The 26,900-nt window shown below is 56.0% G+C and overlaps 3 protein-coding genes across 10 annotated transcripts in view; 2 read left to right on the plus strand and 1 right to left on the minus strand.

Annotated features, from left to right (window-relative positions):
• The window catches only part of MYBPC2 (myosin binding protein C2), a 37,178-nt gene extending 25,271 nt beyond the window's left edge, over positions 1-11,907 (plus strand). Inside the window, exons 21-28 of the mRNA XM_033224210.1 lie at positions 2,446-2,613; positions 2,777-2,865; positions 2,966-3,161; positions 4,407-4,546; positions 6,223-6,382; positions 6,586-6,722; positions 9,583-9,769; positions 11,774-11,907. Coding sequence (XP_033080101.1) covers positions 2,446-2,613; positions 2,777-2,865; positions 2,966-3,161; positions 4,407-4,546; positions 6,223-6,382; positions 6,586-6,722; positions 9,583-9,769; positions 11,774-11,784 — 1,088 coding nt within the window. The 3' untranslated portion in view covers positions 11,785-11,907. The remainder of the gene's footprint in view (positions 1-2,445; positions 2,614-2,776; positions 2,866-2,965; positions 3,162-4,406; positions 4,547-6,222; positions 6,383-6,585; positions 6,723-9,582; positions 9,770-11,773) is intronic.
• A 244-nt stretch (positions 11,908-12,151) lies between these two features.
• Positions 12,152-18,979, minus strand: FAM71E1 (family with sequence similarity 71 member E1). 2 transcript variants are annotated; one of them, XM_033224225.1, is made up of 5 exons: positions 18,682-18,979; positions 18,385-18,485; positions 17,882-18,012; positions 13,492-13,765; positions 12,152-12,498 (listed from the first exon to the last, which is right to left on the minus strand). In XM_033224225.1, exons 1-5 carry the CDS (start codon positions 18,899-18,901, stop codon positions 12,442-12,444), a joined length of 783 nt encoding a protein of 260 aa, XP_033080116.1. In that variant the 5' UTR covers positions 18,902-18,979; the 3' UTR covers positions 12,152-12,441. The 2 variants fall into 2 exon arrangements, with proteins under 2 accessions (XP_033080116.1, XP_033080117.1); XM_033224226.1 differs by having other exon boundaries at positions 12,155-12,498; positions 13,519-13,765; positions 18,682-18,922.
• Positions 18,980-18,995: 16 nt separating this feature from the next.
• The window catches only part of EMC10 (ER membrane protein complex subunit 10), a 33,143-nt gene continuing 25,238 nt past the window's right edge, over positions 18,996-26,900 (plus strand). For 3 of the 7 annotated variants that reach the window (XM_033224218.1, XM_033224219.1, XM_033224220.1), the window contains exons 1-6: positions 18,996-19,171; positions 20,436-20,508; positions 21,466-21,575; positions 22,619-22,723; positions 23,088-23,269; positions 23,395-23,488. In XM_033224218.1, the coding sequence (XP_033080109.1) occupies positions 19,058-19,171; positions 20,436-20,508; positions 21,466-21,575; positions 22,619-22,723; positions 23,088-23,269; positions 23,395-23,488 (678 nt within the window). In that variant the 5' untranslated portion in view covers positions 18,996-19,057. Of the gene's footprint in view, positions 19,172-20,435; positions 20,509-21,465; positions 21,576-22,618; positions 22,724-23,087; positions 23,270-23,394; positions 23,489-23,568; positions 23,688-24,398; positions 24,486-24,695; positions 25,876-26,900 lie in introns of those variants that run through there. The other 4 variants (XM_033224222.1, XM_033224223.1, XM_033224224.1 and 1 more) reach the window with 4 other exon arrangements.

Genomic DNA, 26,900 nt, shown 5'->3' on the forward strand with positions numbered 1-26,900 from the left:
CCACACCTCGCTAATTTTTTGATTTTTTGTAGACACAGGGTCTCACCATGTTGCCCAGGCTGGGCTCAAACTCTTGGGCTCAAGCCATCTGTCCACCTTAGCTTCCCAAAGTGCTGGGATTACAGGTGTGAGCTGCCATGCCCGAACCCTTTTTCCCTTTTATTGCTCCCTTTTTCCCTTTCTCTCTGTCCTCCCTCCCTTCCTTTCCTCCTGCTTGGCATTCACTTGTCTACCCAGTCATCCATCCATCCATCCTTGTATCCATCTGAGAGTCATTTGAATCATCCAACCATCCTTTCAGGAACTTTTTTTTTTTTTGAGACAGAGTCTCACTCTATTGCCCAGGCTGGAGTGCAGTAGCACAATCTCACTGCAACCTCTGGCTCCTGGGTTCAAGTGATTCTCCTGCCTCAGCCTCCTGAGTAGCTGGGACTACATGCACCCACCACAATGCCCAGGTAGTTTTTGTATTTTTAGTAGAGATGGGGTTTCACCTTGCTGGCCAGGCTGGTCTCGAACCCTGACCTCATCGTGATCCACCCGCCTCAGCCTCCCAAAGTGCTGGGATTACAGGCGTGAGCCTCTACACCCGGCCCAGTATCATTTTTTCATCCATATATCTATCTCTTCACCACTATCTTTGCTTCTTTCCTTCTTTCTACCTATATAGCCATCCAACCATCTGTCCACCTAACTAGCCATTGTCTCTCTGCCTTTCCATCCATCATCTGTACCTCCATACATCCACTCTCCATCCTCCACCAAACAAACATTCGCTGAGCACTGACTTTTGTCCGGCCCAGCGCCATGGCTATGGAGATGTCTCAAACACAGCCATCTCTCTGGGAGAACAGACGAGATCACCTCGACACTATATCCCCGACCTTAAAGTCAGACAGATGGGGGTTCCAACCCTGCCCCTCCACTGTCTAACTGTGTGTCCTTGGGCGAGTCTCTGAGCCTCAGTCTCTTCATCTAACCATGGCGAAGACAGTTCTCATCTTGACAGGGTACAGTGACGATGCACTTGAGAATGCATGGAAAGGAGGGATGGTTGAACCCTCATCAGCTTCCTCCCTCCTCCTCTCCGTATTCTTTACCCCATTCCTCCCTGGCTGGCTGCTCCCACCCTGACGTTTCAGAAGCCAGCTTGTTAGAGTTCACTCTCTGTTGATTGCTGCTTTGAGCCAACAGCCATGAGTTTCTCAGCCCACGGCCATAAACCCAAGACAGAAAGGCATGTAACAAAAAGCAGGCAATGTGAAGAGCTCTGACGCTGTCCTCAGCCCGCCCTCCCAGACACCCACCTGGCTGTGCCCTCAGACAGCGCCACGATCCCTGCTCCTCTGTGCCAGCCTGGCAGGAGAGCAGAGCTTGAGAGCATGCTGGAGTCAGACAGGCCTGGGTTTAACATCCTAGTCCATGGAGCCTGAGCTGTGTGTCCAGGCAGGTCTCGAACTCCTGGGCTTGAGAGATCCTCCTGCCTTGGCTTCCCAAAGTGCTGGGATTACAGGCATGAGCCATTGCACGCGGGTAAAGTTTTTTTGTTTGTTTTTTTGTTTTGTTTAGTTTTGTTTTTTTGTTTTTGACAGAGTCTCGCTCTGTTGCCCAGGCTGGAACGCAATGGGGTGATCTCGGCTCACTGCAATCTCTGCCTCCCAGGTTCAAGCGATTCTCCTGCCTCAGCCTCCCGAGTAGCTGGGATTACAGGTGTCTGTCACCTTGCCCGGCTAATTATTGTATTTTTAGTAGAGACAGGGTCTTGTCATGTTGGCCAGGCTGGTCTCGAACTGCTGGACTCAAGTGATCTGCCCACCTCAGCCTCCCAAAGTGCTGGGATTACAAGCATGAGCCACCGCCTCCGGTTGAAAGTTCTTTAACCTCTCTGGTCCTCATCCTAACATGTTAGGGACAGTTTCTCACCTCTAACATGGGGATAGCACAGCGTTGAGGTAAGAAGTAATGAACAACGCCTGTAATCCCAGCACTTTGGGAGGCTGAGGTGGGCGGATCACGAGTTCAGGAGTTCAAAACCATCCTGGTCAACATGGTGAAACCCCATCTCTACTAAAAATACAAAAATTAGCAGGGCATGGTGGTGGGCGCCTGTAATCCCGGCTACTCAGGAGGCTGAGGCAGGAGAATCACTTGAACCCAGGAGGCAGAGGTTGCAGTAAGTCAAGATCTCCCCATTGCACTCCAGTCTGGCGACAGGGCGAGACTCCGTCTGAAAAAAAAAAAAAAAAAAAGAATTAATGAGCGAACAGATGTGCCACCCTTAGAGCCTGGCCATGATGAATGCTTAACTAACGCCAGCTGCTGCTGCGGCTTCTGCTAGGAGCTTACCCACTTCTCACTCGCTGCGTGGGGCCCAAATCCCCGGGAGAAACGGAGCGGAGGGTGGGAGGAGGACAGGAGATCCGCCAGCAGGGCCTCTCTCTCCAGCGGATGAATGGGTCTCTGCCAACACGGAGCCCGTGGAGCGCTGTGGCTTTACCGTCAAGAATCTCCCGACCGGAGCCAGAATCCTCTTCCGAGTCGTTGGGGTCAACATCGCGGGGCGCAGCGAGCCGGCCACCCTGGCCCAGCCGGTCACCATCAGGGAGATTGCAGGTGCGTGGCCCCTGACCCTGCGCTCCGAAAGACCAAGCTGGCGTCGTCCCGCCTGCCCTTTCTGTCTGGTCGACAGGACCTCCCCAGACAGTCTCATCGCCATTGGCCCCTGGAACGTGCCCCGGCCCCCCGCTGAGCCCCCTCCCTGTGTTTGCGCCCTCAGAGCCACCCAAGATCCGACTCCCCCGCCACCTCCGCCAGACCTACATCCGCAAAGTGGGAGAGCAGCTCAACCTTGTCGTCCCCTTCCAGGTCAGGGGAGCGGGGTCAGGGGCCCGGGGTCCGCTCCTGCCGCAAGCCCCCTTTGTGCGGGTGGAGCCCCTGCTGACCCCGCCCCGCCCTCTTCCCGCAGGGAAAGCCCCGGCCCCAGGTGGTGTGGACCAAGGGCGGGGCCCCGGTGGACACCTCCCGCGTGCACGTGCGGACCAGCGACTTCGACACCGTGTTCTTCGTGCGCCAGGCGGCCCGCTCCGACTCTGGGGAGTACGAGCTGAGCGTGCAGATCGAGAACATGAAGGACACCGCCACCATCCACATCCGCGTCGTGGGTGCGCGCGCTGGGAGGGCCCCTGGTGGTCGGGAGGGGCAGGGATGGGAAGCGATGAGGGAGGAGGTGAGATGAGGTGTGGGAGAGGAGGTGAGAGATGAGGGGTAGGAGAGGAGGTGAGAGATGAGGGGTGGAAGAGGAGGTGAGAGATGAGGGGTGGGAGAGGAGGTGAGAGATGAGGGGTGGGAGAGGAGGTGAGAGATGAGGGGTGGGAGAGGAGGTGAGAGATGAGGGGTGGGAGAGGAGGTGGGAGATGGGGGGTGGGAATGGAGGTGGGAGATGAGGGGTGGGAGAGGAGATGAGAGATGAGGGGTGGGAGAGGAGGTGGGAGATGGGGGGTGGGAATGGAGGTGAGAGATGAGGGGTGGGAGAGGAGGTGAGAGATGAGGGGTGGGAGAGGAGGTGAGAGATGAGGGGTGGGAGAGGAGGTGAGAGATGAGGGGTGGGAGAGGAGGTGAGAGATGAGGGGTGGGAGAGGAGGTGAGAGATGAGGGGTGGGAGAGGAGGTGAGAGATGAGGGGTGGGAGAGGAGGTGAGAGATGAGGGGGGGAGAGGAGGTGAGAGATGAGGGGTGGAAGAGGAGGTGGGAGATGAGGGGTGGGAGAGGAGATGAGAGATGAGGGGTGGGAGAGGAGGTGAGAGATGAGGGGTGGGAGAGGAGGTGGGAGATGGGGGGTGGGAGAGGAGGTGGGAGATGGGGGGGGGGAATGGAGGTGGGAGATGAGGGGTGGGAGAGGAGGTGAGAGATGAGGGGTGGGAGAGGAGATGGGAGATGAGGGGTGGGAGAGGAGGTGGGAGATGGGTGGTAGAGGAGGTGAGATGAGGGGTGGGGAGGAGGTGGCAGATGGGTGGGAGAGGAGGTGAGATGAGGGGTGGGAGAGGAGGTGAGAGATGAGGGGTGGGAGAGGAAGTGAGGAGATGAGGAGGCGGAGACTAGATAAGGAGCAAGGCAAGTACCAGGGCTAGGAGTGGAGGAGAGATGAACATGGGGAACCCTTGAGAGAGACATTGGGTGGAGAGAGGAAGTGGGGAGACATCGGGGTGAGGAGAGGAGGTGAGGAGGGATGAGGATGGCCCAGGATAGGAGGAAGTGGAGAGATTGGGATGGGGGAGGCCGTAGGTAGGAATGAGAATGGGGCATAAGAGAGGTTAGAATCAGAAGAGGAGTATAGGGGTGTGGGGAGGGGAGGGGAGTGGCTGGACACCCCAAAACCCAGACTGACTTGTCACACTTCCCCACTTCCAGAAAAGGCTGGGCCCCCCATAAACGTGATGGTGAAGGAGGTGTGGGGCACGAACGCGCTAGTGGAATGGCAGGCCCCCAAAGATGATGGGAACACTGAGATCACGGGGTACTTCGTCCAGAAAGCAGACAAAAAGACCATGGTGAGAGAGCAGAGGGGGTGACGGGGAAGAGCCGGTGAGGTGGGCAGAGCAGGTGCAGATGTCCCCCTTTCACAGCTGGAAGGGCAGGGAGGGGCCCAGAGGCTGGAGGACGGGCTGGGGCCGGGAGGGAAGCCTTTTAGCTGAGACTCGGCACGTGATGGGTTTTCATTTTCTTTTTTCACTGAGGTAAACATCACATAATGGAATTAGCCATTCGCTGTTTTAAAGCGAACAATTCAGCAGCCCTTAAGACATTTGCAGGGTTGTGCAGCCACCGCCTCTACCCAGTCCATTTTCATCCCCCAGGGGAAGCCCTGTATCCAATAGCGCCACCCCCTGGTCTCCCCTGGCCCCAGACCCTGGCAGCCACCGATTTGCTTTCTGTCTCCCTGGATTTACCTACTCTGGACATTTCATACACGTGGAATCCTAGCTATGTGACCTTTGTGTCTGACTTTGTTAACTCAGCACATCTTCAAAGTTCATCCATACTGCAGGGTGCAGGGTGTGTCCATGCGGCAATCCTGTTTTTTTTTTTTTTTTTTTTTTTTGAGATGGAGTCTGGCTCTGTCGCCCAGGCTGGAGTGCAGTGGCGCGATCTCCGCTCACTGCAAGCTCCGCCTCCCAGGCTCACGCCATTCTCCTGCCTCAGCCTCCCGAGCAGCTGGGACTACAGGCGCCCACCTCCTCGCCCAGCTAGTTTTTTTGGTAGTTTTTAGTAGAGACAGGGTTTCACCGTGTTAGCCAGGATGGTCTTGATCTCCTGACCTCGTGATCCGCCCGTCTTGGCCTCCCAAAGTGCTAGGATTACAGGCTTGAGCCACCGCGCCCGGCCTACAGTCCTGTTTTTAGAATTATTTTTTTTGAAACAGGATCGTACTGTCACCCAGGCTGGAGGGCAGTGACGCAATCTCGGCTCACTGCCTTCTCTGCCTCCAAACTCAGGTGATCCCCCCTCATCTTAGCCTCCCAAGTAGCTGGCACATGCCACCACGCCCTGCTAATTTTTGTAGAAATGGGGTCTCACTACGTTGTCCAGGCTGGTCTTGAACTCCTGGACCCAAGTCATCCTCCCACCTTGGCCTCCCAAAGTGTTGGGATTACAGGCGTGAATGACTGCACCTGGTCTTAATTTCTTTTACATTTTTTAAAATTTTTATTTTTGAGACAGGGTCTTGCTCTGTCACCCAGGCTGGAATGCAGTGGCATGTTTATGGCTCACTGCAGCCTCAAACTCCCAGGTTCAAGCAATCCTCCTTCCTCAGCCTCTTGAGCAGCTGAGACTACAGGTGCTGGCCACCAGACCTGGCTAATTTTTTGATTTTTTTGAAGAGCCAGGGTCTCGCCGTGTTGCCCACGCTGGTCTCGAACTCCTGGGCTCAAGTGAGCCTCCCACCTTGGCCTCCCAAAGAGCTGGGATTACAGGCGTGAGCCATGGTGCCTGACTCCTTCTTAGAGTTGAATGATGTTCCCTTGTCTGGGCTGACCAGTCCATCCCTGCACTGATGGGCGCTGGGTTGGTTCCACCTGTTGGCCACTGTGAGTAGTGTGCCACGAGTGACAAGATTTTTAAACACTGGATGTGCTCTTCTCACCCTTTCTTGCGTCTGTGTCTGTGTGTAATCCTGTGATCCGGTGGCGCTGACCCGCCTGGTCCCTCCCTGTCCCCACACTAGGAGTGGTTCAACGTCTATGAACGTAACCGGCACACTAGCTGTACTGTGTCCGACCTCATCGTGGGCAATGAATACTATTTCCGAGTTTACACTGAGAACATCTGTGGGCTCAGTGACTCACCTGGTGTCTCCAAGAATACGGCCCGCATCCTCAAGACAGGTACAGCCATCCTGCTCCACGGCCCAGGCCCCCCCCTCCACCCTCCCGCCCAGGTCCCACCTGGACTCCCCCTGCCCTCCCCTCCCCTCCCCACTGGGGTTGACTGCACCTAGTTATGGGGGAGAAGTGATTGCAGTTTGTTCCGCAGCTGGTGTCGGGATGATCTAGATCAATCGCCTCACGGGTGCATCCTCTCTCCCCAGGAATCACCTTAAAACCATTCGAGTATAAGGAGCATGACTTCCGGATGGCTCCCAAGTTCCTGACGCCTCTCATAGACCGGGTGGTCGTGGCTGGGTACTCAGCGGCTCTCAACTGCGCTGTCAGAGGCCACCCAAAGGTGCCTGTGCAGGGACTCAGATCTGTGTGTGTGTTGCCTTGTGGGGAATCTTCTATACAACGAAGCCCCCACTCCCCATCACGCCAGTTCTTCCTCCCCGAGTTCTCTGTCTCAAGGATTTAGTCACTTAAAACAATTTTTTTAATTGATTTTTTTTGTTTGTTTTTTTGAGACAGGGTCTTGCTGTATCACCCAGGCTGGAGTGCAGTGGTGCGATCACAGCTCACTGCAACCTTGACCTCCTGGGCTCAAGCGATCCTCCTACCTCATCTTCCTGAGTAGCTGGGACCACAGGCATGAACCACTATGCCCAGCTACTTTTATGGTTTGTAGAGATGGGGTCTTGCTATGTTGTCCAGGCTGGTCTTGAACTCCTAGGCTCAAGTGATTCTCCTGCCTCGGCCTCCCAAAGTGCTGGGATTACAGGTGTGAGCCACCACGCCAAGACTGGACTTGCTTGCTTTTCACCCCCTTCCTGTTAACTCCTCTGACCACAGCCCAAGTCTCAGACAATCAATCACACCTTGCCTTTGGCTTCCTGCCTTTTTCCTTCCTTTTTTTTTTTCTGACACCAGGCTGGAGTGCAGTGGTGCGATGTTGGCTCACTGCAACCGCCTCCCAGATTCAAGCGATTCTCCTGTCTCAGCCTCCTGAGTAGCTAGGATTACAGGTGTGCACCACCATGCCCAGCTAAATTTTGTATTTTTACTAGAGACAGGGTTTTGTTGACCTCAGGTGATCCACCTGCCTCGGCTTCCCAAAGTGCTGGGATTACAGGTGTGAGCCACCGTGCCCAGCCTCTTGCCTTTTTCTTTGTCCCCTGTCAGGTAATAGCTTGTCTCGGCAGCTTGAGGAGAGGACCATTAAGTCTCTCTTGCTCTGTCCAAGGACAAATGCCAGTCCCATGGAAAAAGAAACCTTGGGAGCAGGGGCAGCCTGAACCGCCATGGCTCCCCAGGGTCTTTCTGTCCAGCCGTTTCCCGACTGCTCTTTGGGAGTGTGGACACTTGCAACCTAGAGCTCGTTTAGACCAGAGGTTGGCAAACCATCGCCCATGGGTCAAATCCACCCGCCACCTGTTCCTCTCATTAAAGATTTATTGGAACACGGGCCATGCACATTTGTTTATGTTTTGTTTACAGCTACTGCAGACAAAATGTAAATAAATGTGCGTGGCTCATGTTCCGGACCCAGAGACCACAGGGCCCAAAAAACCCGAAATATTCACCATCTGGCCCTTTATAGGAACAGTTTGCCAGCTTCTGGTCTGGGCTGTAGGTTCTTCGCTTTAGCCCCCTTTAGGCATACCATGGATTCATTGGTTCACCATCTCCATCTCTGTGTACTTTATTCACTAACTCCACTCATGTCTCTCATTCCACTCATTTATCCACCTACCAATCCATCCTTTACTCAGTTCCTTCCTTCACTCCATTTGCTTATTTACAGCACTTTTTCATGCTCTCATTCATTTATTCACTCCATTTATTCTTTCAACAAACATTTTCAGAGGCTTTCAACGACCTCGGTGATTCGAACAAGAAATTTCCTGTATGTTGAGGGAGACTGACATTTGCCCAGAGTCACACAAATAATATAAAATTATAAAGGGCTGGGCCAGACACGGTGGCTCACACCTGTAATCTCAGCACTTTGGGAGACCGAAGCGGGCAGATCACCTGAGGTCGGGAGTTTGAGACCAGCCTGGCCAACATGGTGAAACCCCATCTCTACTAAAAAAAAATACAAAAATTAGCCAGGCATGGTGGCGAGTACCTGTAATCCCAGATACTTGGGAGGCTGAGGCAGGAGAATCGCTTAAACCCAGGAGGTGGAGGTTGCAGTGAGCCGAGATCACGCCACTGCACTCCAGCCCGGGAAACAAAGCAAGATTGTCTCAAAACAAACAAACAAAAAAACAAAAAAAGGCCAAGCGCAGTGGCTCACACCTGTAGTCAGGAGTTCAAGACCAGCTTGACCAACATGGAGAAACCCTGTTTCTACTAAAAATACAAAAAAGTAGCCAGGCATGGTGGCACATGCCTGTAATCCCAGTTACTCTGGAGGCTGAGGCAGGAGAATCACTTGAATCCAGGAGATGGAGATTGCAGTGAGCTGAGATTGCGCCATTGCACTCCAGCCTGGGCAACAAGAGTGAAACTCCATCTCAAAAAAAAAAAAAAAAAAAAAAAAAAGGGCTGGCAGGGCACAGTGGCTCACTCCTGGAATCCCAATCCCAGCACTTTGGGAAGCCGTGGTGGGAGGTTGGCTTGAGGCCAGGAGTTTGAAACCAGCCTGGGCAATATGGTGGAACCCATCTCTATATACAAAATAAATACAATTATAAAGGGAGGCAAGTGTGTGAGAGAAACACAGGCAGAGTGTAAAAATAGGTATTTCCGTTCCAGTCTAGGGGCCACGAAGGGACGTGTGAACTGAGACCTAAAGGATAGGTTTAAAAAAAAAAAAAAAGGAGGGAAGGGCAGCATGGAAGAGGGAACAGCCAGTGCCAGGGTCCTGAGGTGGGCGCCTGTCTGGTCTGTTTGAATGACAGCGAGGTAGCCTGTTTGGCTGGAGCAGAGAAGTAATGGGGATCAAAGACTGTGGGACCCTGTGGGCCACGACAGTGAGCTTCTTGTCCTGAGAGCAATGGGAAGACCGCACCGTGACCATGTGAAGTAGGGACTATCAACCTGCTTTTACAGAATAGGAGACTGAGGGTCAGGGAGAAGTGACTCGCCCCAGGACATCTGGCAAGAGCGTGGCAGAGCCTAGAACCCAGATCTGCTTCCCGAGCCCCATTTTGTCATTGCCCAGGGACCCTCTCTAAGTTGGCCTCCTCTCCCTTGACTCTTAACAGCCGAAGGTGGTCTGGATGAAGAACAAGATGGAAATCCGCGAAGATCCCAAGTTCCTGATGACCAATTACCAGGGGGTCCTGACGCTGAACATCCGCCGCCCCTCGCCCTTCGACGCTGGGACTTACACCTGCCTGGCCGTCAACGAGCTGGGCGAGGCGCTGGCTGAGTGCAAGCTGGAGGTCCGAGGTGAGGGCGTGGCCGTCCCCAACACGGGCTGACCGTGGCTCGGGCCCTGTGCCAGCCTGGCCAGAGGCCCTGGGCTGAGCACCGCTGAGATCTGGAGACAGTGAGACCTGCCCTCTGGGAGGAGGACTGGGAAGCTGCTGTCCTGAAGGCAGCACAGAGCATCATAGGAGTTGGGGTGGGGGAGCCCCGGACCCAGCTTGGGCAGGAATCCGATTTTTTCAAAGGAGTTGAAGGACAAGGAAGAGGGAGGCTGAGTGAGAAGGGCTTAGCAAATGTTCCCAAGGCCTCCAGTGAACCTGGGTCCCCGCAGGCAGATGGGTTGACAGAGTGAGAGCAAACATGGATAACAGAAATGACCAGGGGTGGTGGGAGCTCCCAAAAGTGCCTCCCCTCCATAGCCTGTCCCCATGCTCTCACCCACCTGCCCCTGCCTCTCCCTGCCCCTTCCCCTCATCTCGGTCCCAGAGCTCCAGCCCCAACGAAAGCTACATCCTCTTCCTCCCGGATTCCATTTCCAGCCACCTCCCTGTCTCCAGTCTCTCCAACCTGCCACCCACCTTCACCCCTGTACTGGCCCCAGAGAGCTCTCTCTATCCAGAACTGCTCTGCCCCAGCCCTGATCCCAGCCCACTGGGGGCTCCCCACCACCCCAGCGGCCCTCCGCCTGGTATTCACAGTGGTGTGTCCACCTCCGGCCCCCACCCACCCCGGTTCTTCCCACATGATGTCCCAGCCACACTGGGCTGTTGGCCGTTACACTGGCCAGGCTTTCCTTCCACCGGGACTTGGCACAGGCTCTTCCCTCTTCCTGGAACACAATTCCCCTGCTCATTTACCCTGTGCTCCAGCCCATCAGACACCTGCCAGTCAAGGCTCAGCAAAGAGGCCACTAACAGTGTCCCTCAGAGCAGGATGACATCAATGTGGACTTCCAGAGTCCCTCCCGGATGGTGACTTCTGACCTCTGACTCCCCTGGCTCTGAGAACAACCCAGCAGACAGGGTGGCTGGGTACCTTTAACAAAGGCTGAGGCCGGGCGCGGTGGCTCAAGCCTGTAATCCCAGCACTTTGGGAGGCAGAGACGGGCGGATCACGAGGTCAGGAGATCGAGACCATCCTGGCTAATACGGTGAAACCCTGTCTCTACTTAAAAATACAAAAAACTAGCCGGGCGAGGTGGCGGGCGCCTGTAGTCCCAGCTACTCGGGAGGCTGAGGCAGGAGAATGGCATAAACCCGGGAGGCGGAGCTTGCAGTGAGCTGAGATCCGGCCACTGCACTCCAGCCTGGGTGGCAGAGCAAGACTCCGTCTCAAAAAAAAAAAAAAAAAAAAAAAAAAAAGCTGAGAGAGGATACTTTCTGGCCAAGCACGGTGGCTCTCGCCTGTAATCCAGCACATTGGGAGACCAAGGCAGGCGTGTTGCTTGAGCCCGGGAGTTCAACACCAGCCTGGGCAACACGGCGAAACTGTCTCTACTAAAAATACAAAAAAAAAAAAAAAATTAGCCGGGCGTGGTAGCATATGCCTGTCGTCCCAGCTACCTGGGGGGCTGAGGCAGGAGGATCACTTGAACTGGGGAGGCTGAGGCTGCAGTGAGCTGAGATCGTGCCACTGCACTCCAGCCTGGTGCAACAGAGTAAGACTCTGTCTCAAAAACCAAACAAAAACACCCCCGATCACTGCTCTTCCAAGCCCACTCAATTTCTGATATTCTGCTGTCTCCCTGATTAACTACTGAATCAGCTCAGAAAAATCCCGGCCTCAGGATTCCAGTGACCACGTACAGCCAGCAGCTCAGCACGTCCCCATCTGGGATCCAGAATAGCAGTAGTCAGGCGCACTGTGACTCTGGGTTTTCCAGCCACAGTGGCCTGGGATGGGGCGGGATGGGGACTGTCATCCTGTCTCCCTGCTGGTCATGTGGACACAGCAGCCAAAGGGGCCTGGGGCTTCAGGAGGAGGCGTGCCCGGGCCTGGCTCACCCGCTTTCTCATTTTCCTGTAGTGCCGCAGTGAGACCTATCCCCTACCTGCCAAGACAGTTGGTGGCGGAGTCCTGACCCCAATCCCCAGCCTCCCGGGACTGTGTTCTTTCTGGAGTTTTTGCTGAGAACAAAACAGTGTTGTCTGGACCCTGGAGTGTCTGTCCTTCTTACCTCTGTAGCTCCGTCTTCCTCCTGCAGGGGGTTGGTCACCCTGGGGTTGGCGACGGGAGCAGCTGCGTCGACACAGGCCACGGTGAGGTGGCCTCTCGGAGGAGCTACTTTAGTGAGGCAGCCATGTGGTTACTGCAAGCACAGAGCACCAAAGGTGAACCCAAGCCCATGTGGAGGCCGGCCCCAGCAGAGCTGCTGGGAGGGAGGGAGGGTGCAGGCTGGGGACAATGAATGTGGCAGCGAGTCAAAGATGCACCCAGGCCACGCCCAGAAGGCTGGAGGCAGCTGTGTCAGTGTGGCGGCCTCGAGGCCTGGGCCGTGGCCCAAAGAGCTAGACGTGGTGAACTGAAGAGGGAGGCAGCTGCGCGGACTTGGCGATGATGGCAAAACCGCTCGTGGCCTGCTGGTTGGTTCTTAAGGGGTTGACCTTTATTAACTTTGATATCTCATCTGCCTGGCCCTGGGGCAAGGTACTTTGATCTCTGGTGATTCGGTGACCTGAAGGATGCTGGAAGACTCAGAGTCCCCAGAGCTCAGAGGTCTTGGGGTCAAGCCTGGCTTCCACGCCTTGGGGCTGGGGAGAGAGAGTTCGTTTCAGAGGCCTTGGCCTGCAGTTAGGGAGTGGGGGGCGGGGAGGGACTTTGCACTTACTGGAATAGCAGGGGAAGCCAGGTGTCTCAAGAGTGGGCACAGATTCCAGTGACCCCAGCTTCTAAAACTGGCATCACCCCCTGCTCCACCTTGACCCCCAAGGCCCTACAGAGAACTGGACATTGGGCCTGGCTGACCCCACTCCTTCAGGACACAGGTTGTCCCTCTCTAGACCCCACTCTGGTAGGTCAGGGGGAGAGGGGCTGGGGCATGGGTGTGGGTGGCTGTGTGTGTTCCCAAGTAGGACACGACAGCCTCCTTGGCTGGGGCGCCAAGGCCCTGGACAGACTGCTGGCTTCTACCCACAGACCCCCATATCCCTGGGTCACCTCCACTTCCAGACCCAGGAGTCCAGGCCCCCAGCCCCTCCTCCCTCAGACCCAGGGGTTCAGGCCCCAGTGCCTCCTCCCTCAGACCCAGAGGCCCAGGCCCCAGCCCCTCCTCCCTCAGACCCAGGAGTCCAGGCCCCAGCCCCTCCTCCCTCAGACCCAGGAGTCCAGGCCCCAGCCCCTCCTCCCTCAGACCCAGGAGTCCAGGCCCCAGCCCCTCCTCCCTCAGACCCAGGAGTCCTGGCCCCAGCCCCTCCTCCCTCAGACCCAGGAGTCCTGGCCCCAGCCCCTCCTCCTCAGACCCAGGAGTCCAGACCCCCAGCCCCTCCTCCGTCAGACCCAGGAGTCCAGGCCCCAGCTTCTCCTCCCTCAGACCCAGGAGTCCAGGCCCCAGCCCCTCCTCCCTGAGACTCAGGACTCCAGGCCCCCAGCCCCTCCTCCGTCAGACCCAGGAGTCCAGGCCCCAGCTTCTCCTCCCTCAGACCCAGGAGTCCAGGCCCCAGCCCTCTCCTGTCTTAGACCTGGGAGTCCTCAGACGCCTCCCCTCTGTCCTCTGCCGCCCCACCGCGCTTCCCCCCTCTCCTCACCTCCTCCCACTCCCTCTGGGCCTCCACCTCATCGTCATCGCCCTCCTCATCTTCATCCTCCAGCACTTGGTGCTCCCGTGTGAAGGGCACGGCGGAGGCGGAGAGGAAGCGCAGGCGGTAGAGCAGCCGCACCCACTGGCCGAACTCCTGGTTTCGGGTCTCGAGTGGGGCGCGCAGTTGCAAGTAGAAGGTTCGGCTGGTGTTCAACTTGACCTCGAGCTGACACTGGCTTTCGTCGTGGACAAAGAGCTGGACGAACTTCAAGGGGAACAGCCTGGGTGGGAGGAAGGGGCAGACTCAGGTTCTGACCCTGTCGGGTCTTCCTGCACCATCGGGGTCAGGGGTCCCCACCTTGCCACCCCTCCCTCTGCCCCAGGAATCCCTTTCCACTTTCATTGCCTCTTGAATTTGAGTCCATTCCCAACTTTCTTCCAGCCACATTTCCTTTTTGTCGCCTACTAGTCCTCTCCCCTAAACTCCAGACTCAAATATACAACTGCCTACTTGAAATTTCCATCTGGGGCCGGGCGCGGTGGCTCACGCCTGTGATCCCAGCACTTTGGGAGGCCGAGGCGGGTGGATCACCTGAGGTCAGGAGTTCGAGACCAGCCTGGCCAACATGGCGGAACCCCCATCTCTACTGAAAATACAAAAAATTGGCCAGGCGTGGTAGTGGGTGCCTATAATCCCAGCTACTTGGGAGGCTGAGGCAGGAGAATTGCTTGAATCTGGGAGGCAGAGGTTGCAGTGAGCCGAGATCACGCCATTACACTTCAGCCCGGGAAACAGTGTGAGATTCTGTCTCAAAAAAAAAAAATATTGCCGGGCGCGGTGGCTCAAGCCTGTAATCCCAGCACTTTGGGAGGCCGAGACGGGCGGATCACGAGGTCAGGAGATCGAGACCATCCTGGCTAACACGGTGAAACCCCGCCTCTACTAAAAAAATACTAAAAACTAGCCTGGCGAGGTGGCAGGCGCCTGTAGTCCCAGCCACTCGGGAGGCTGAGGCAGGAGAATGGCGTAAACCCAGGAGGCGGAGCTTGCAGTGAGCTGAGGTCCGGCCACTGCACTCCAGCCTGGGTGACAGAGCGAGACTCCGTCTCAAAAAAAAAAAAAAAAAGTCAGCCGTTATTCTATTTGGGGGACAAAAATCAACCTCCGACTCCCAGGCTCAAGTGATTCTCCTGCCTCAGCCTCCCGACTAGCTCCCGAGTAGCTGGGACTACAGGTGGCCATCATCATGTCTGGTTAATTTTTTGCATTTTTGTAGAGATGGGGTCTCACCATGTTGGCCAGGCTGGTCTCGAACTCCTGGCATCAGGTGATCTGCCCACCTTGGCCTCCCAAAGTGCTGGGATTACAGGTGTGAGCCACCACACCCAGCCTCTACTGCTGTTTTTAAAGAAAGGGTGGATCTATATATATGTGTGTATATATGTGTATATGTGTATATATGTCCACGTGTGTGTATATGTGCATATATGTATATATGTATATGTGCATGTGTATATATGTATATGTATGTCTCTGTGTATATATGTATATATTTGTGTATATATACATTATGTATATATGTATATGTGTATATATGTATATGCATGTATACATGTATATATGCGTTTATATGTATATATGCGTTTATATGTATGTTTATATGTATATATGTGTAATATGTGTATGTGTGTATAAGTACATATATGTATGTATATGTATATATATTTGTGTGTGTATATACATGTATATATACCTCTCAGGAACTGCCCCAGAACAGCTCAGGGCTGAAGTTGGTTAGACAAAAGTGAGGGGCTAGGAGATGAGTCCTGAGGCCAAATTTGCAGAGCAAGCTCAATGTTCTCACTTCAGTGGTATGTTCATTTGGGAAGGGGTTTTAGAGTGCCAAAGGAGCTTATGAGAGGATCAAAGCCACTCTCAGCATCATCATTGGTATTCTTCCAACTGCAGGTCATGATTCAGTGAGTGATGAGATCACTGGTGAAATACAGTTAGCATTTAAAATAAAAGGGGCTGGGCAAGGTGGGTCACACGTACAGTCCCAGCACTTTGGGAAGTTGAGGGAGGAGGATTGCTTGAGCCCAGGAGTTCGAGACCAGCTTGGGCAGCACGGTGAGACCCTGTCTCTACAAAAAAAGACAGGGTCAGGCAGCTGAGGTGGGAGGATCGCTTGAGCCTGCAGAGAGCTGTGATCACTCCAGCCTGGATGACAGAGTGAGACACTGTCACAAAATTAAATATGAATGAATGGATGAATGAATGAATAAATAAATAAATAAACAAATAAAGACCAGGCACGGTGGTTTATGCCTGTAATTCTAGTGCTTTGGGAGGCTGAGGTGGGAGGATCACTTGAGGCCCGGAGTTCAAGACCAGCCTGGGCAACATAGTGAGATTCCATCTCCACAACACATAAACAAAAATAAAGGCATAGTGTAGAAGAGAAAATATCTCAGTGTACTGTACTGGCGTCAGAATACTGCTTTCTGAAAGGTTTTTAACTTAGGGGGGATTAATAAAGGCTGTAAGTAATCTTGAATACATGCAGGTCAAAATCTGATTTGGCTACCAAATTACAAAAGCAATCTTTTGGATTTCAGAAGTGCGAGAAAGAACTGTGGACCTTCATGTGTGCATGTGTGAGACAATGAGTTGGTCCTTCCTTCCTTCCCTCCTTCCTCTATTTCTCCCTCCTTACTTTCTTCCCTTTCTTTTCTCTCTCTTCTTTCTTCCCTTTCTTTCTTTCTTTGAGAACGGGTCTCACTTCATTGCCCAGGCTGGAGTACAGTGGTGTGGTCACAGTTCACTGCAGCCTGGAACTCCCGGGCTCAGGTGATCCTCCTGGCTCAGCCCCAGTAGCTAGGACCACAGGTGTGTGCCACCACACCTGGCTAGCTTTGTAATTTTAATTTCTGTAGAGATTGTGGTCTCGCTGTGTTGCCCAGGCTGGTCTTGAACTCCAAGCCTGAAGTAATCCTCCCACCTCAGCCTCCCAAAGTGCTGGGATTACAGGTGTGAGTCACTGTGTCTGGCATCTCTCTTTCATGAACTGTGAGATATGGTCAAAAAAGTGAAAGCTGGACAGGCATGGTAGCTCATGCCTATAGTCCCAGCACTTTGGGAGGCCCAGGCAGGCAGATCACCTGAGGTCAGGAATTTGAGACCAGACTGGCCAACATGGTGAAACCCTGTCTCTACTAAAAATACAAAAATTAGCCGGTTGTGGTGGCAGGTGCCTGTAATCCCAGCTACTCAGGAGGCTGAGGCAGGAGAATCGCTTGAACCCAGGAGGCAGAGGTTGCAGTGAGCCGAGGTTGAGACTCTGTCTCAAAACAACAACAACAAGAACAACAACAACAACAACAAAAAGTGAAAGCTACTGGCAGAATGTTTCTGTACTATGGGCACATAAACATTTCAGTGTTTGTAGCTGGAGTTGGAGCAGGAGCCTTGGGTGAGAGAAGGGAACAGCTTCTGCTGTCTATTTTGTTTTCTCGTATGTTAGCATTGCTTTTTCTTTTTCTCTTTTCTTTTCTTTTTTCTTCTCTTTTCTTTTGAGACAGAGTCTCACTCACTCTGTTGTTCAGAATGGAGTGCAGTGGCATGGTCTCGGCTCACTGCAACCTCCACCTCCCGGGTTCAAGTGATTCTCCTGCCTCAACCTCCCGAGTAGCTGGGATTACCGGCGCCTGCCACCACACCTGGCTAATTTTTTTGTATTTCTGGTAGAGACAGGGTTTTGCTATGTTGGCCAGGCTGGTCTCAAACTCCTGGCCTCAAGTGATCTGCCTGCCTTGGCCTCCCAAAGTGCTGGGATTACAGGTGTGGGCCACCGCGCCCAATCTGCATTACTTTTTCAATGAAAAAATACGACATAAAGGAGAGTATGGAGTGAGGCACAGGAGGGCTCAAGAACCGTGAGATCCACAATCGTGACAAGCTTGGCGTTCCAATCCTGGCCCACTCTGGCGCCACAGTGGGACCCTGGGCAAATGGCTCCCAGCTCTCTGAGCCTCAGTTTAGCTCTTTGGAGGATGGGGCTAAGGGAGCCCACCATGTGAAGATATGAGGTCAGAGGTGAGATCACATGCACGGCCCAGGGGCATCTGGCATGAGCAGGCCCTGCGGAAATGGTCATTCTCCTGACTCCTGCTGGGGCATGGCTGAGGACTGTCCCCTTCAGGTCTGTCTAGTCCTTGATTTCTGGCCCCTGAGGGCTGCTCTGTCCTTCTCCCATGCAGACGGCAGCTCAGGGAGGGCCGGTAGCACTGCCAGCTCCTGGCCCTGGGGGTGGTCTGGGTGAGGGGAGGTACTGCTGGGGGCTCAGGTGCCTGGAGCTGAGGGAGGAGGGGGTCTCAGCTGAGGTGGCGGCAGTTACCCAAAGAGTTGCAGGCGCGCATTCTCCTTGTCAGGGCCGGCCAGAAGCAATAGGTCCGGGAGCTCCAGCGCTGGACTGGAGGCTGCCACCCCCATGGTGACCTCGTTGGCAACTTCTCCCAACCGAGTCACCTGGGGCCAGAGGTCAGAGGTTAGGGGCAGGACAGATGTGGGGGCAGAACTGGGGAGGGATCAGAGGCTAGGAATCTTGGTAGGGGAAAAGGTCATGAACCAGGTGAGTTGAAAATCAGGCTGGGGGCCAGATATCTTGGAATTAAAGGTCAAAAATCATATGGGTGTGAAGTTAGGGAAACTGAGGCAACGGAGTTAGAGGTTCACAAAGAATCTAAAGAACTAGAGGTATGGGGCGTCAGAGGTCACGTAGGAGTTGGGAGTCGGGAATCCCACGAGATAGACGTTATGGGGGAGCAGGGGCTTTCCAAGTCAGGAGGAGGTCGAGGGACAGGCCGAGGCTTGGGATGAGGGGGTTCTGGGGCTCCCTACCTGCACAAAGTTGCTCTCAAAGATGGGGAAGTCTCGCAACTGGTCGAATTCGCCGCTCTGGAGGTAGCGTTGGAGCCGTCTGGGACGGCCCGTGGGAGAGGCTGGAACCAGGAGGCATTTTAGCAGGACGAAGTCTGGGGGTCGATCCCGGGAGGCTGTGTCTGGCTGCCAGACAGGAGGGCCCGGCACAGCTCCGCGCAGAGGACGGGTTATCAGATGTCCCCGAATTGCCGGACCCAGCCTTTACTTGGTTCCCTCACCAGGTCCAACCCCTCCAGGCCTGGCTCCATCTCTCACCTGCCATCCCACCTGTTTCCACCTCGCCAGCTCCACTCACAGCCGGCTTAGCGCCGCGATCCCGCCTCATCGCGATGTCCCCGCCCGACGGGAGCGGAGGAAGGAGCCGAGGGAGAAAAATGAGGGGCATTGTGACGTCATGATGTGGATCGGGTTCTATGACGTCACACAGAACCGGGCTCCCAGTTTGTGATGACGTCCCCGGAGGGGGCGGCTCCATCCTGCTGATGTCAGGCCGCAGGAGCGGACGGGCGCCAGTGCGCAGGCGCTGGGGCCCAGCGCAGGCGCACGGGCGTCAGGATGCGGCCTGTTTCTCCCGGCGTGCTGCGCGGCTCCTGCCTTTCAGCCATCCCTTCGCTGGTGGGAAGGAGCCGAGATGGCGGCAACCAGCGCTGGGGCGACCCGGCTGCTCCTGCTCTTGCTGATGGCGGTAGCAGCGCCCAGTCGAGCCCGGGGCAGCGGCTGCCGGGCCGGGACTGGTGCGCGAGGGGTGAGTGCTCTTTAGCTGTGCATAGCGGGCGCGGTCTACGGATGTCCCGGGTCTTGGGTCTTTAGGTGAGTTACAGACGGAAGGAGGCTGCGCAGGGCTGAGAGGGAAGAGGTGGGCGATTTCTGGAAAGCCAGGCGTGAGTCACGCACGCGCAGGAGGGGCCTCGCCAGTGCACCGGGTTGCAGCGACTCGGAGGAAGAACGAGAGCACCTGTTGGAAAGGCTCTGGCTCGGGAATATGTATGAGGGGGCGGGGCTGGGGGTGTGGAATCTTGGAGAATCACATCGGAGCGGTTAAAATGAAAGAGGCATGGTGAAGCCGGGCGCGGTGGCTCTTCTGTCATCCCAACGCTTAGGGAGGCCGAGGCGGGAGGATTGCTCGAGGTCAGGAGTTCAAGACCAGCCGGGGCAACATAGCGAGCCCCGTCTCTACAAAAAATACTAATTAAAAAAATTAGGCCAATCGCGGTGGCTCATGCTTGTAATCCCAGCACTTTGGGAAGCCGAGGTGAGCGGACCACTTGAAGTCAGGAGTTCAAGACCAGCCGGTTCAACATGGTGAAACCCCATCTCTACTAAAAATACAAAAATAAGCTGGGTGTGGTGGCAGGTGCCTGTAATCCCAACTACTCGGGAGGCTGAGGCAGGAGAATCGCTTGAACCCGGGAGGCAGAGGTTGCAGTGAGCTGAGATCAGGCCACTGCACTCCAGCCTGGGCGACTGAGCGAGACCCTGTCTCAGAAAAACAATAAGGAGTGGGAGGGGGCTCTTGAGGAGGTGGAGAGGAGTTTTACCTCCTGAATATGCATGAATATGCAGGTTTGGAGATTGGAGAAAAGGAAAGCATGAATCTTGAATGTGCTTAATAGGGACTAAACTCAGGCTGCATCTTGGCTCTTGGGCTGTCAGGTGATAAGGAGGCCATTTGGATATTAGCATGAAAAAGAAGCCTTGGGAGAGGAATGGTGTCATTTAACTCAAGAGTATTTGTGGTGCAAGGCTTGAAATTGACCTTGGGATAGTTGCTCTGGCAGTGAGGTTAGGCATGTTTGTAGGGTATGGTGTTTTGGGGGTGAGGGAGTCCAGATTATGAATATTCATGAAATGGGTGGTTTATAGTGAAATGGAGGCAAGCAGCAGTGATTAACCTGCAGATAAGGCTCCTCCCTCAACCCACCCCAATCTGTCTGTCCTGGGCTTTGTGGGTGACTGCCATGCTGAGGGCTTGGATGGTTCTCACTTGGGGCCTTCTGTGTCCTCTGCAGGCTGGGGTGGAAGGCCGAGAGGGCGAGGCCTGCGGCACGGTGGGGCTGCTGCTGGAGCACTCATTTGAGATCGGTGAGTCAGGCAACGTCCTCTCTTAACATTGGTGCCCTGAGAAGTCAAGACTTGGAGTCCGGGTGCCTCCCGTCATATATGACATTTACTAACATCCGTTTACTAACAGATTTGCCCCAGGTTGGGGGAAAGGGGGACATGAAAGAAAAGAAACACTGTCTTTAAATGTCCCCTTGCCCGTAAGACAAATCTCAGTTTTTGAAGGGTCAGCACGGCAGTAATAATGTCAGAGCCGACTTTCCCGATCAGTTGCCACGTGCCCAGCATTAGTGGTTGCACGCTTTGCAAGTATTAACTCACATGTTCTCACAGCAGCCACGTGAGGTGGTAGGTATTCGTGTCAGCCTCCTTTTCCAGAAGAGGAAATGGGCTCAGAGTAGGCACCACACAAGGTCTCATCATGAGTGAGTGGCAGAGCAGGAGCCAGCTTCAAAGCCAAACTTAAATTGCCATGACGCAGGCGTCCGGGTTCCCAGAGCTGGACATCAGTGCTGCCCAGAGTGTAGTAATCGAGTCTGAGGCCCCGAACCTGAGGGCACAAACCCTGAAGCTGGTGCCCCTCTGCAGACCCTGGCATCTGCTCAGCGAACAGCTCCCCTGCTTCTGACACAGCCAGGTAGTTGGGAATTCCTGAACTCCACAGCCTCCGTATTTTGCAGTTGGGGAAGCTGAGGCTCAGAGAGGTTATATGGCTGTCCCTGGGTCACCTGGTGAGGCAGAGGCAGGATTTGGGAGCTGTGGGGTTCATGCATCTGCTATGGGTTGCCTTGTGAGGTAGAACATGGTGGAGGTGTCCCCACTTTGCAGATAGGAAAATGGGGGCCAAGATGGGGAGGGAACCTGGTCACTTGGGTGAAGGCCAGGCCGAAATTTGAAGCTGGACCTCCTGGCCCCTGCCTGGGTTGAAAGATGGGCGGGGGGCGGTGGGGGTTGTCTCTGAGCCTGAGCTCCTCACAGATGACAGTGCCAACTTCCGGAAGCGGGGCTCGCTGCTTTGGAACCAGCAGGATGGTACCTTGTCCCTGTCACAGCGGCAGCTCAGCGAGGAGGAGCGGGGCCGACTCCGGGTGAGGTGGGGCACTCAGGGCTGGGTGTAGATGGGGATGGAGGGTATCTAGCTGTCTCTTCAGCCACCCCCTGCTGGTCCCCCGCAGCCTTCCCTCCAGTCCCAGGTGAACTTCCAGCACCTCCTGCCACTCTCAGCCTCTGTCCTGGATGACTGCCCCGGTGGAACGGCATTGCAGTTTGTCTTGGCGCTGCCAGGCACAATGTCCTGCCTCATGGCCTCTGCCCACGCTGCTCCCTCTGCCCGCAGACCCCCTTCCCCTGCAGGTTTCACACAATCGGCTCCTCTCCTCTTCCAGATTCAGCTGAGCTGTTTCATGACCACTTAGACGAGCTTTGCTTGTGAGGAGAAAGAGATCCTTAAAATAGCCATGGTTGGACAGGACCTCACTTCTGTCGCCCTTGTTGTGACAGCCTCAGGGCCCGGCTCAGTCCTCCCTAGGTGTCATGCAGAGAGGCCCCAGGGCTCCAGGCAGGATAGAGCGGGAGAAATAGGGGCAGAAGGAGCAGCAGCATTTAGAGAAAGCTTGCAAAAGCTGGCACAGCCCACTTGCACCCATTGGCCAGATGTAGCTGTGAGGAAGGCTGGGAGTGCAGGCTTGATTCTGGTGGCCACGCGGTGACGTCTGCCTGAGCAGCCTTCCTGCTTGGTGCCCACATGATTCTCTTGTCACAGCTGCCCCCAAACAGAATTTATTGTGCGTGTAACTGGCGCATCCAGGCGTGGGGTGGATGCCAGGTGCAGCTGGATCCAGGCACAGGGAAGGCGTCCTCAGGACCCACTCCATCGCTGGGCTGGGCTCTGTGCTCCTTGTGATGGCTTCTCCCCTAGGTGGGGCAGTCCCAGCTGCTCCTGGCCTCACCCACCAGCCAGGCCACCCCAGCAGGAAGAGTCCTGGGCAGACTCAGGTCGGCCAGCCTGGGGAGTGTGGGCTGTGAGGCGGGTAGGGCTGGAGAGGGGCCTTCACGGAGGCCTGGTGGGCATCACAGCCTGTCCAGGGCTGGTGCCATCCTTCTGACCAGCACCCTCTTCTCCCATCCCCAGGATGTGGCAGCCCTGAACGGCCTGTACCGGGTCCGGGTCCCGAGGCGACCTGGGGCCCTGGATGGCCTGGAAGCTGGTGGCTACGTCTCCTCCTTTGTCCCTGCGGTGAGTTGGTGTCGAGGACAAGCCCCCTTCTCCCTCGTCCTTACCCTCTACCCTGGTCCTGCTTCCACCATTCGAACCCCTGTGTTTTTGGAGCCCGCAGAGGCCTGGGAGACTCGGACCTGGCCTTGCCCTCCAAGGCCTCCTGGTCTGGAGGGGTCGGTCCAGGTAGCGGGTGCTGGGGACAGCATTGTGAGGACTCCAGGGTGGGTGACGGTTGAGCTTGGGCTTGTGCCTGAGGGTGACAGGGAACCATGGGAAGGTTTTGAAAGATGCTCTGGGGATCCTGTGGTGGGGGGGAGGGGGAGGTTAGGGTGGAGCCCAGGCAGCAGGCTCCCCACCTCCGCTGACCTCACTCCCCTGACAGTGCTCCCTGGTGGAGTCCCACCTCTCGGACCAGCTGACCCTGCACGTGGACGTGGCTGGCAACGTGGTGGGCGTGTCAGTGGTGACGCACCCCGGGGGCTGCCGGGGCCATGAGGTGGAGGATGTGGACCTGGAGCTGTTCAACACCTCGGTGCAGCTGCAGCCGCCTGCTACAGCCCCGGGGTGAGCCTGCTTCTAGAGCCTTCGCGGCGCCATTGCCACCTGCCCCGGCCCTTCCTGGCGGCCTCAGGGTCTCCGGGTCTCTGGACTCAGGGCCTCACCCTTCTCCTTCTCTCCCCTCGCCCCAGCCCTGAGACGGCGGCCTTCATCGAGCGCCTGGAGATGGAACAGGCCCAGAAGGCCAAGAACCCCCAGGAGCAGAAGTCCTTCTTCGCCAAATACGTGAGTGGGGCTCCCCCGCCTCCCCTATTCCCTTCCTGACAGTCCCAGCGCCTGACTAGGCCCTCTCTGCTCCCACTCAGACTCCCCTCTGGTGTTCGGGCCTGCCCTCATCCTCCAGGCTTCCTGCATGGGGGCCCATCATTCTCCAGGCCTCCTGTGTGTCCTGATACCTGGACTGAGGCTTGTTTGCAGGAGGAGGGTATGGAGGTGTGGTCAGGGGAGGTCGGGCCAGCTCTAGGGTGCCGGGTCCTGGGGAAGGTCTCGGCATGAGCTAGGCTGGAGCCATGAGGCTGGAGAGGAAGGGAACAGTGGAGGTTTCAAAGGAACCAGGGAGGCTTAGAAAGGAGGGGTGAGCAGATTCTCCAGGGGGATATACAGGAAGGAGAGAGGAGAGGGTCCGGGAGGGATGTAGCCCAGGGAGGGGCATTGAGGGCAGCAGGGTGTCCCGGAGGCCTCCTGGAGCTGAGGAGGGAGGGGCCTGTGCTGCCAGCAGCAGGTCTGAGTCCAGGGGCTTGGAGGCTGCGGTATGGGGTGGGGAGGCTGGGGACGGCCAGAGGAGGTGGCTTCTACCCAGGCCTCTGGTCCCTTGAGTGTGGAGACTGGTGTTAGTTGTAGCACAGGACCCCAGGCAGGACAAGGCCAGTGAGGAGGCTGGCGTGGCCCGAGGGAGGCTAGGAGGATGCTGAGACTGGGATGGCTGAGCCCTGCCGTGCTGAGCGCCCTACCCGAGGGCCTCACCCGCTCTGCCCGGGTAGTCCAACAGCTGCACTGCAGGAAACTGAGGCCCAGAGGCTGAGCCCTTGCCTGCCGGGCCCTGCCCTGCTGCCCACTCGAGCGCCCTCCCGCTCCCCGCTGGCCCTAGGGCCCCATGGCTACCCAGTGGCTCTGACCTGCGCTCCTCCCTCCCCAGTGGCACATCATCCTGGGGGGGGCCGTGTTGCTCACAGCCCTGCGTCCTGCTGCGCCAGGGCCCGCGCCACCGCCGCAAGAGGCCTGAGTGAGGACCGAGACCCCTGCCCCTCCCTGCGCCCCACTGGCCCTCCCTGACCTGTAGTGACGTAGGGGACCTGGGTGCCCTCCCCTTACGCGGCCTCCCTTCATGCCGGGCCCCACCTTCCCCACCCTGGGCGGGCGATGCCCACACTCACCTCCTTCCCCTCTCTCTCTTTTTCTGTGTCTGTCTGTCCATCCTTCCGTCCGGCTGCAGTGGATGTACATCATTCCCGTCGTCTTGTTCCTCATGATGTCAGGAGCGCCGGACACCGGGGGCCAGGGTGGGGGTGGGGGTGGGGGCGGTGGTGGGGGTAGTGGCCGGTGAGGGCCCAGGCTGGTCAGCTTCCCGTCCTGCACACCCACGGGCCTCCCTTTCTGCTGGAGTCCCCTGTGTCCTCAGCCATCCCAAGAAGGGTTTGCTGGTCCCTCCTTTCCCCCCGTCTCACGAGGCCCCTTGTCCTCTGCCTTCTTGCTGGCAGTGGAGCGGCTGGATTGGGGCCTTTGGCACGGGAGCGGGTGTCTCCTGCGCCCGCCTCCCCCATGGCCCCATGCACCCCTAGGGGCTTCCCCCCTGCCCATGGAATAGAGCCCGAGATCCCGGCCACTGTGCCAGCTCTGACCTCACATCCCCCCACCCCGAGCCCGTGCAGTCTGGGAACATGCCACCTTCTCTCCAGCCTGTGTGCCTTTGTTCCGGGTGGTCTCCCCATCCTGTCCCTGGCTGGGTTAGGTGGTCCTGTCCAGGCTTCTGCAGCGCCCCCCTCACTTTGACACTGCACTAGGATGCACCCTCCCTTCTGTGTCTCCTTGAGGGGACAGAAGCATGAAAGAGCCGGGGCTGGATGGCCAGGGGCTTCTGGGCTTGGCTCCTAGCACGGCCCCTGCGGTCGTGGTTTGACATGTCTGCCTGGTGCAGACAAGAAATCCTTGCCTTTAGGGTGACAGGCCCTCCACAGGCCTCCAGACTTGAAGGAAAAGATTTAAGATAAAAAAAACAAAACCAACAGTTAGTGGAGTCAAAGGCCAGACACTGTAAATAGAACCCCCTCCGCCGCCCGCCGCCGCCCAGCATCCTGCCTGGACTGCGGTGCTATGAGGGGCTGTGGGCCTTTGCTGTGCGCTGCCCTCTCTGTAAGTCTATTTAAAAACATCGACGATACATTGAAATGTGTGAACGTTTTGAAAAGCTACAGCTTCCAGCAGCCAAAAGCAACTGTTGTTTTGGCAAGACGGTCCTGATGGCAAGACAGTCAAGACAGGCTTGACTGAAATTCACTGCTCACTTGATACGTTATTCAGAAACCCAAGGAATGGCTGTCCCCATCGTCATGGCTGTATGAAGCTCAGCTGTGCCATGTGGCAGTTTATTAAACTGGCCGCCAAATCGACACTCAGCTGACCTCCTGCATTGTGTGGTTATAAATAGCACCCCAGTGAATGCTGTCATCCAGTCTCTCCTCCAGTCTCTCCTGGTTGTGGTTTGAATGATCTCGGGACGCATGACTAAAATGGAGTTACGATGGCAGATGGGAAACGCGCTTATGAACAAGTGATGGGTTCACGTGAGTCGACTGTCAAGACCAGGAGGTGGTGCACGGTGGGACGTTGCCTTCCCTCTCGTCACTTCTTTTTGATTTGGAGACAGGGTCTTGCTCTGTCACCCAAGCTGGAGTGCCGCGGTGATACCTTGACTCACTGTCATCTCCACTTCCTAGGCTCAGCGATTCTCCCACCTCAGCCTCCTGAGTAGCTGGGATTAGAGGCGTGCACCACCACACCCAGCTAGTTTTTGTATTTTTTGTAGAGACGGGGTTTCACCGTGTTGCCTAGGCTGGTCTTGAACTGCAGTACTCCAGTGATCCACCTGCCTCGGCCTCCCAAAGTGCTGGGATTACAGGCGTGAGCCACCGCGCCTGGCCTATTTTTGGTAGCTTTAATAAAGAAGATAGTCTTAGCATTGCTGACTTCTGTTTCTTCCTCCACCTGCAGGAGATAGCTTATGCTTTTTCTGTCTTCATTCCCTGTGAATCCTGCTTTACTCTTCCTAGATGATTCCTGAAGTATTTTACTAATGCTTTTGTTTTGTTTTGTTTTGAGACAGAGTCTCGCTCTGTCACCCAGGCTGGAGTGCAATGGCATGATCTCAACTCACTGCAACCTCCGCCTCCTGGGTTTAAGTGATTCTCCTGCCTCAGCCTCCCAAGTAGCTGGGATTGCAGGTGCCCGCCAACACACCTGGCTAATTTTTGTATTTTTAGTAGAGACAGGTTTCACCATGTTGGCCAGGCTGGTGTTGAACTCCTGACCTCAGGTGATCTACCTGCCTCAGCCTCCCAAAGTGCTGGGATTACAGGCATGAGCCCCTGTGCCAGGCCTACTGAGACTTTTGGGAAGTATTCACAACTCAGAGTCCTGGTCC

The sequence above is a fragment of the Trachypithecus francoisi genome, unplaced genomic scaffold, assembly GCF_009764315.1.
Source record: "Trachypithecus francoisi isolate TF-2019V2 unplaced genomic scaffold, Tfra_2.0 Lachesis_group12, whole genome shotgun sequence".
NCBI classification, from domain to species: domain Eukaryota; kingdom Metazoa; phylum Chordata; class Mammalia; order Primates; family Cercopithecidae; genus Trachypithecus; species Trachypithecus francoisi.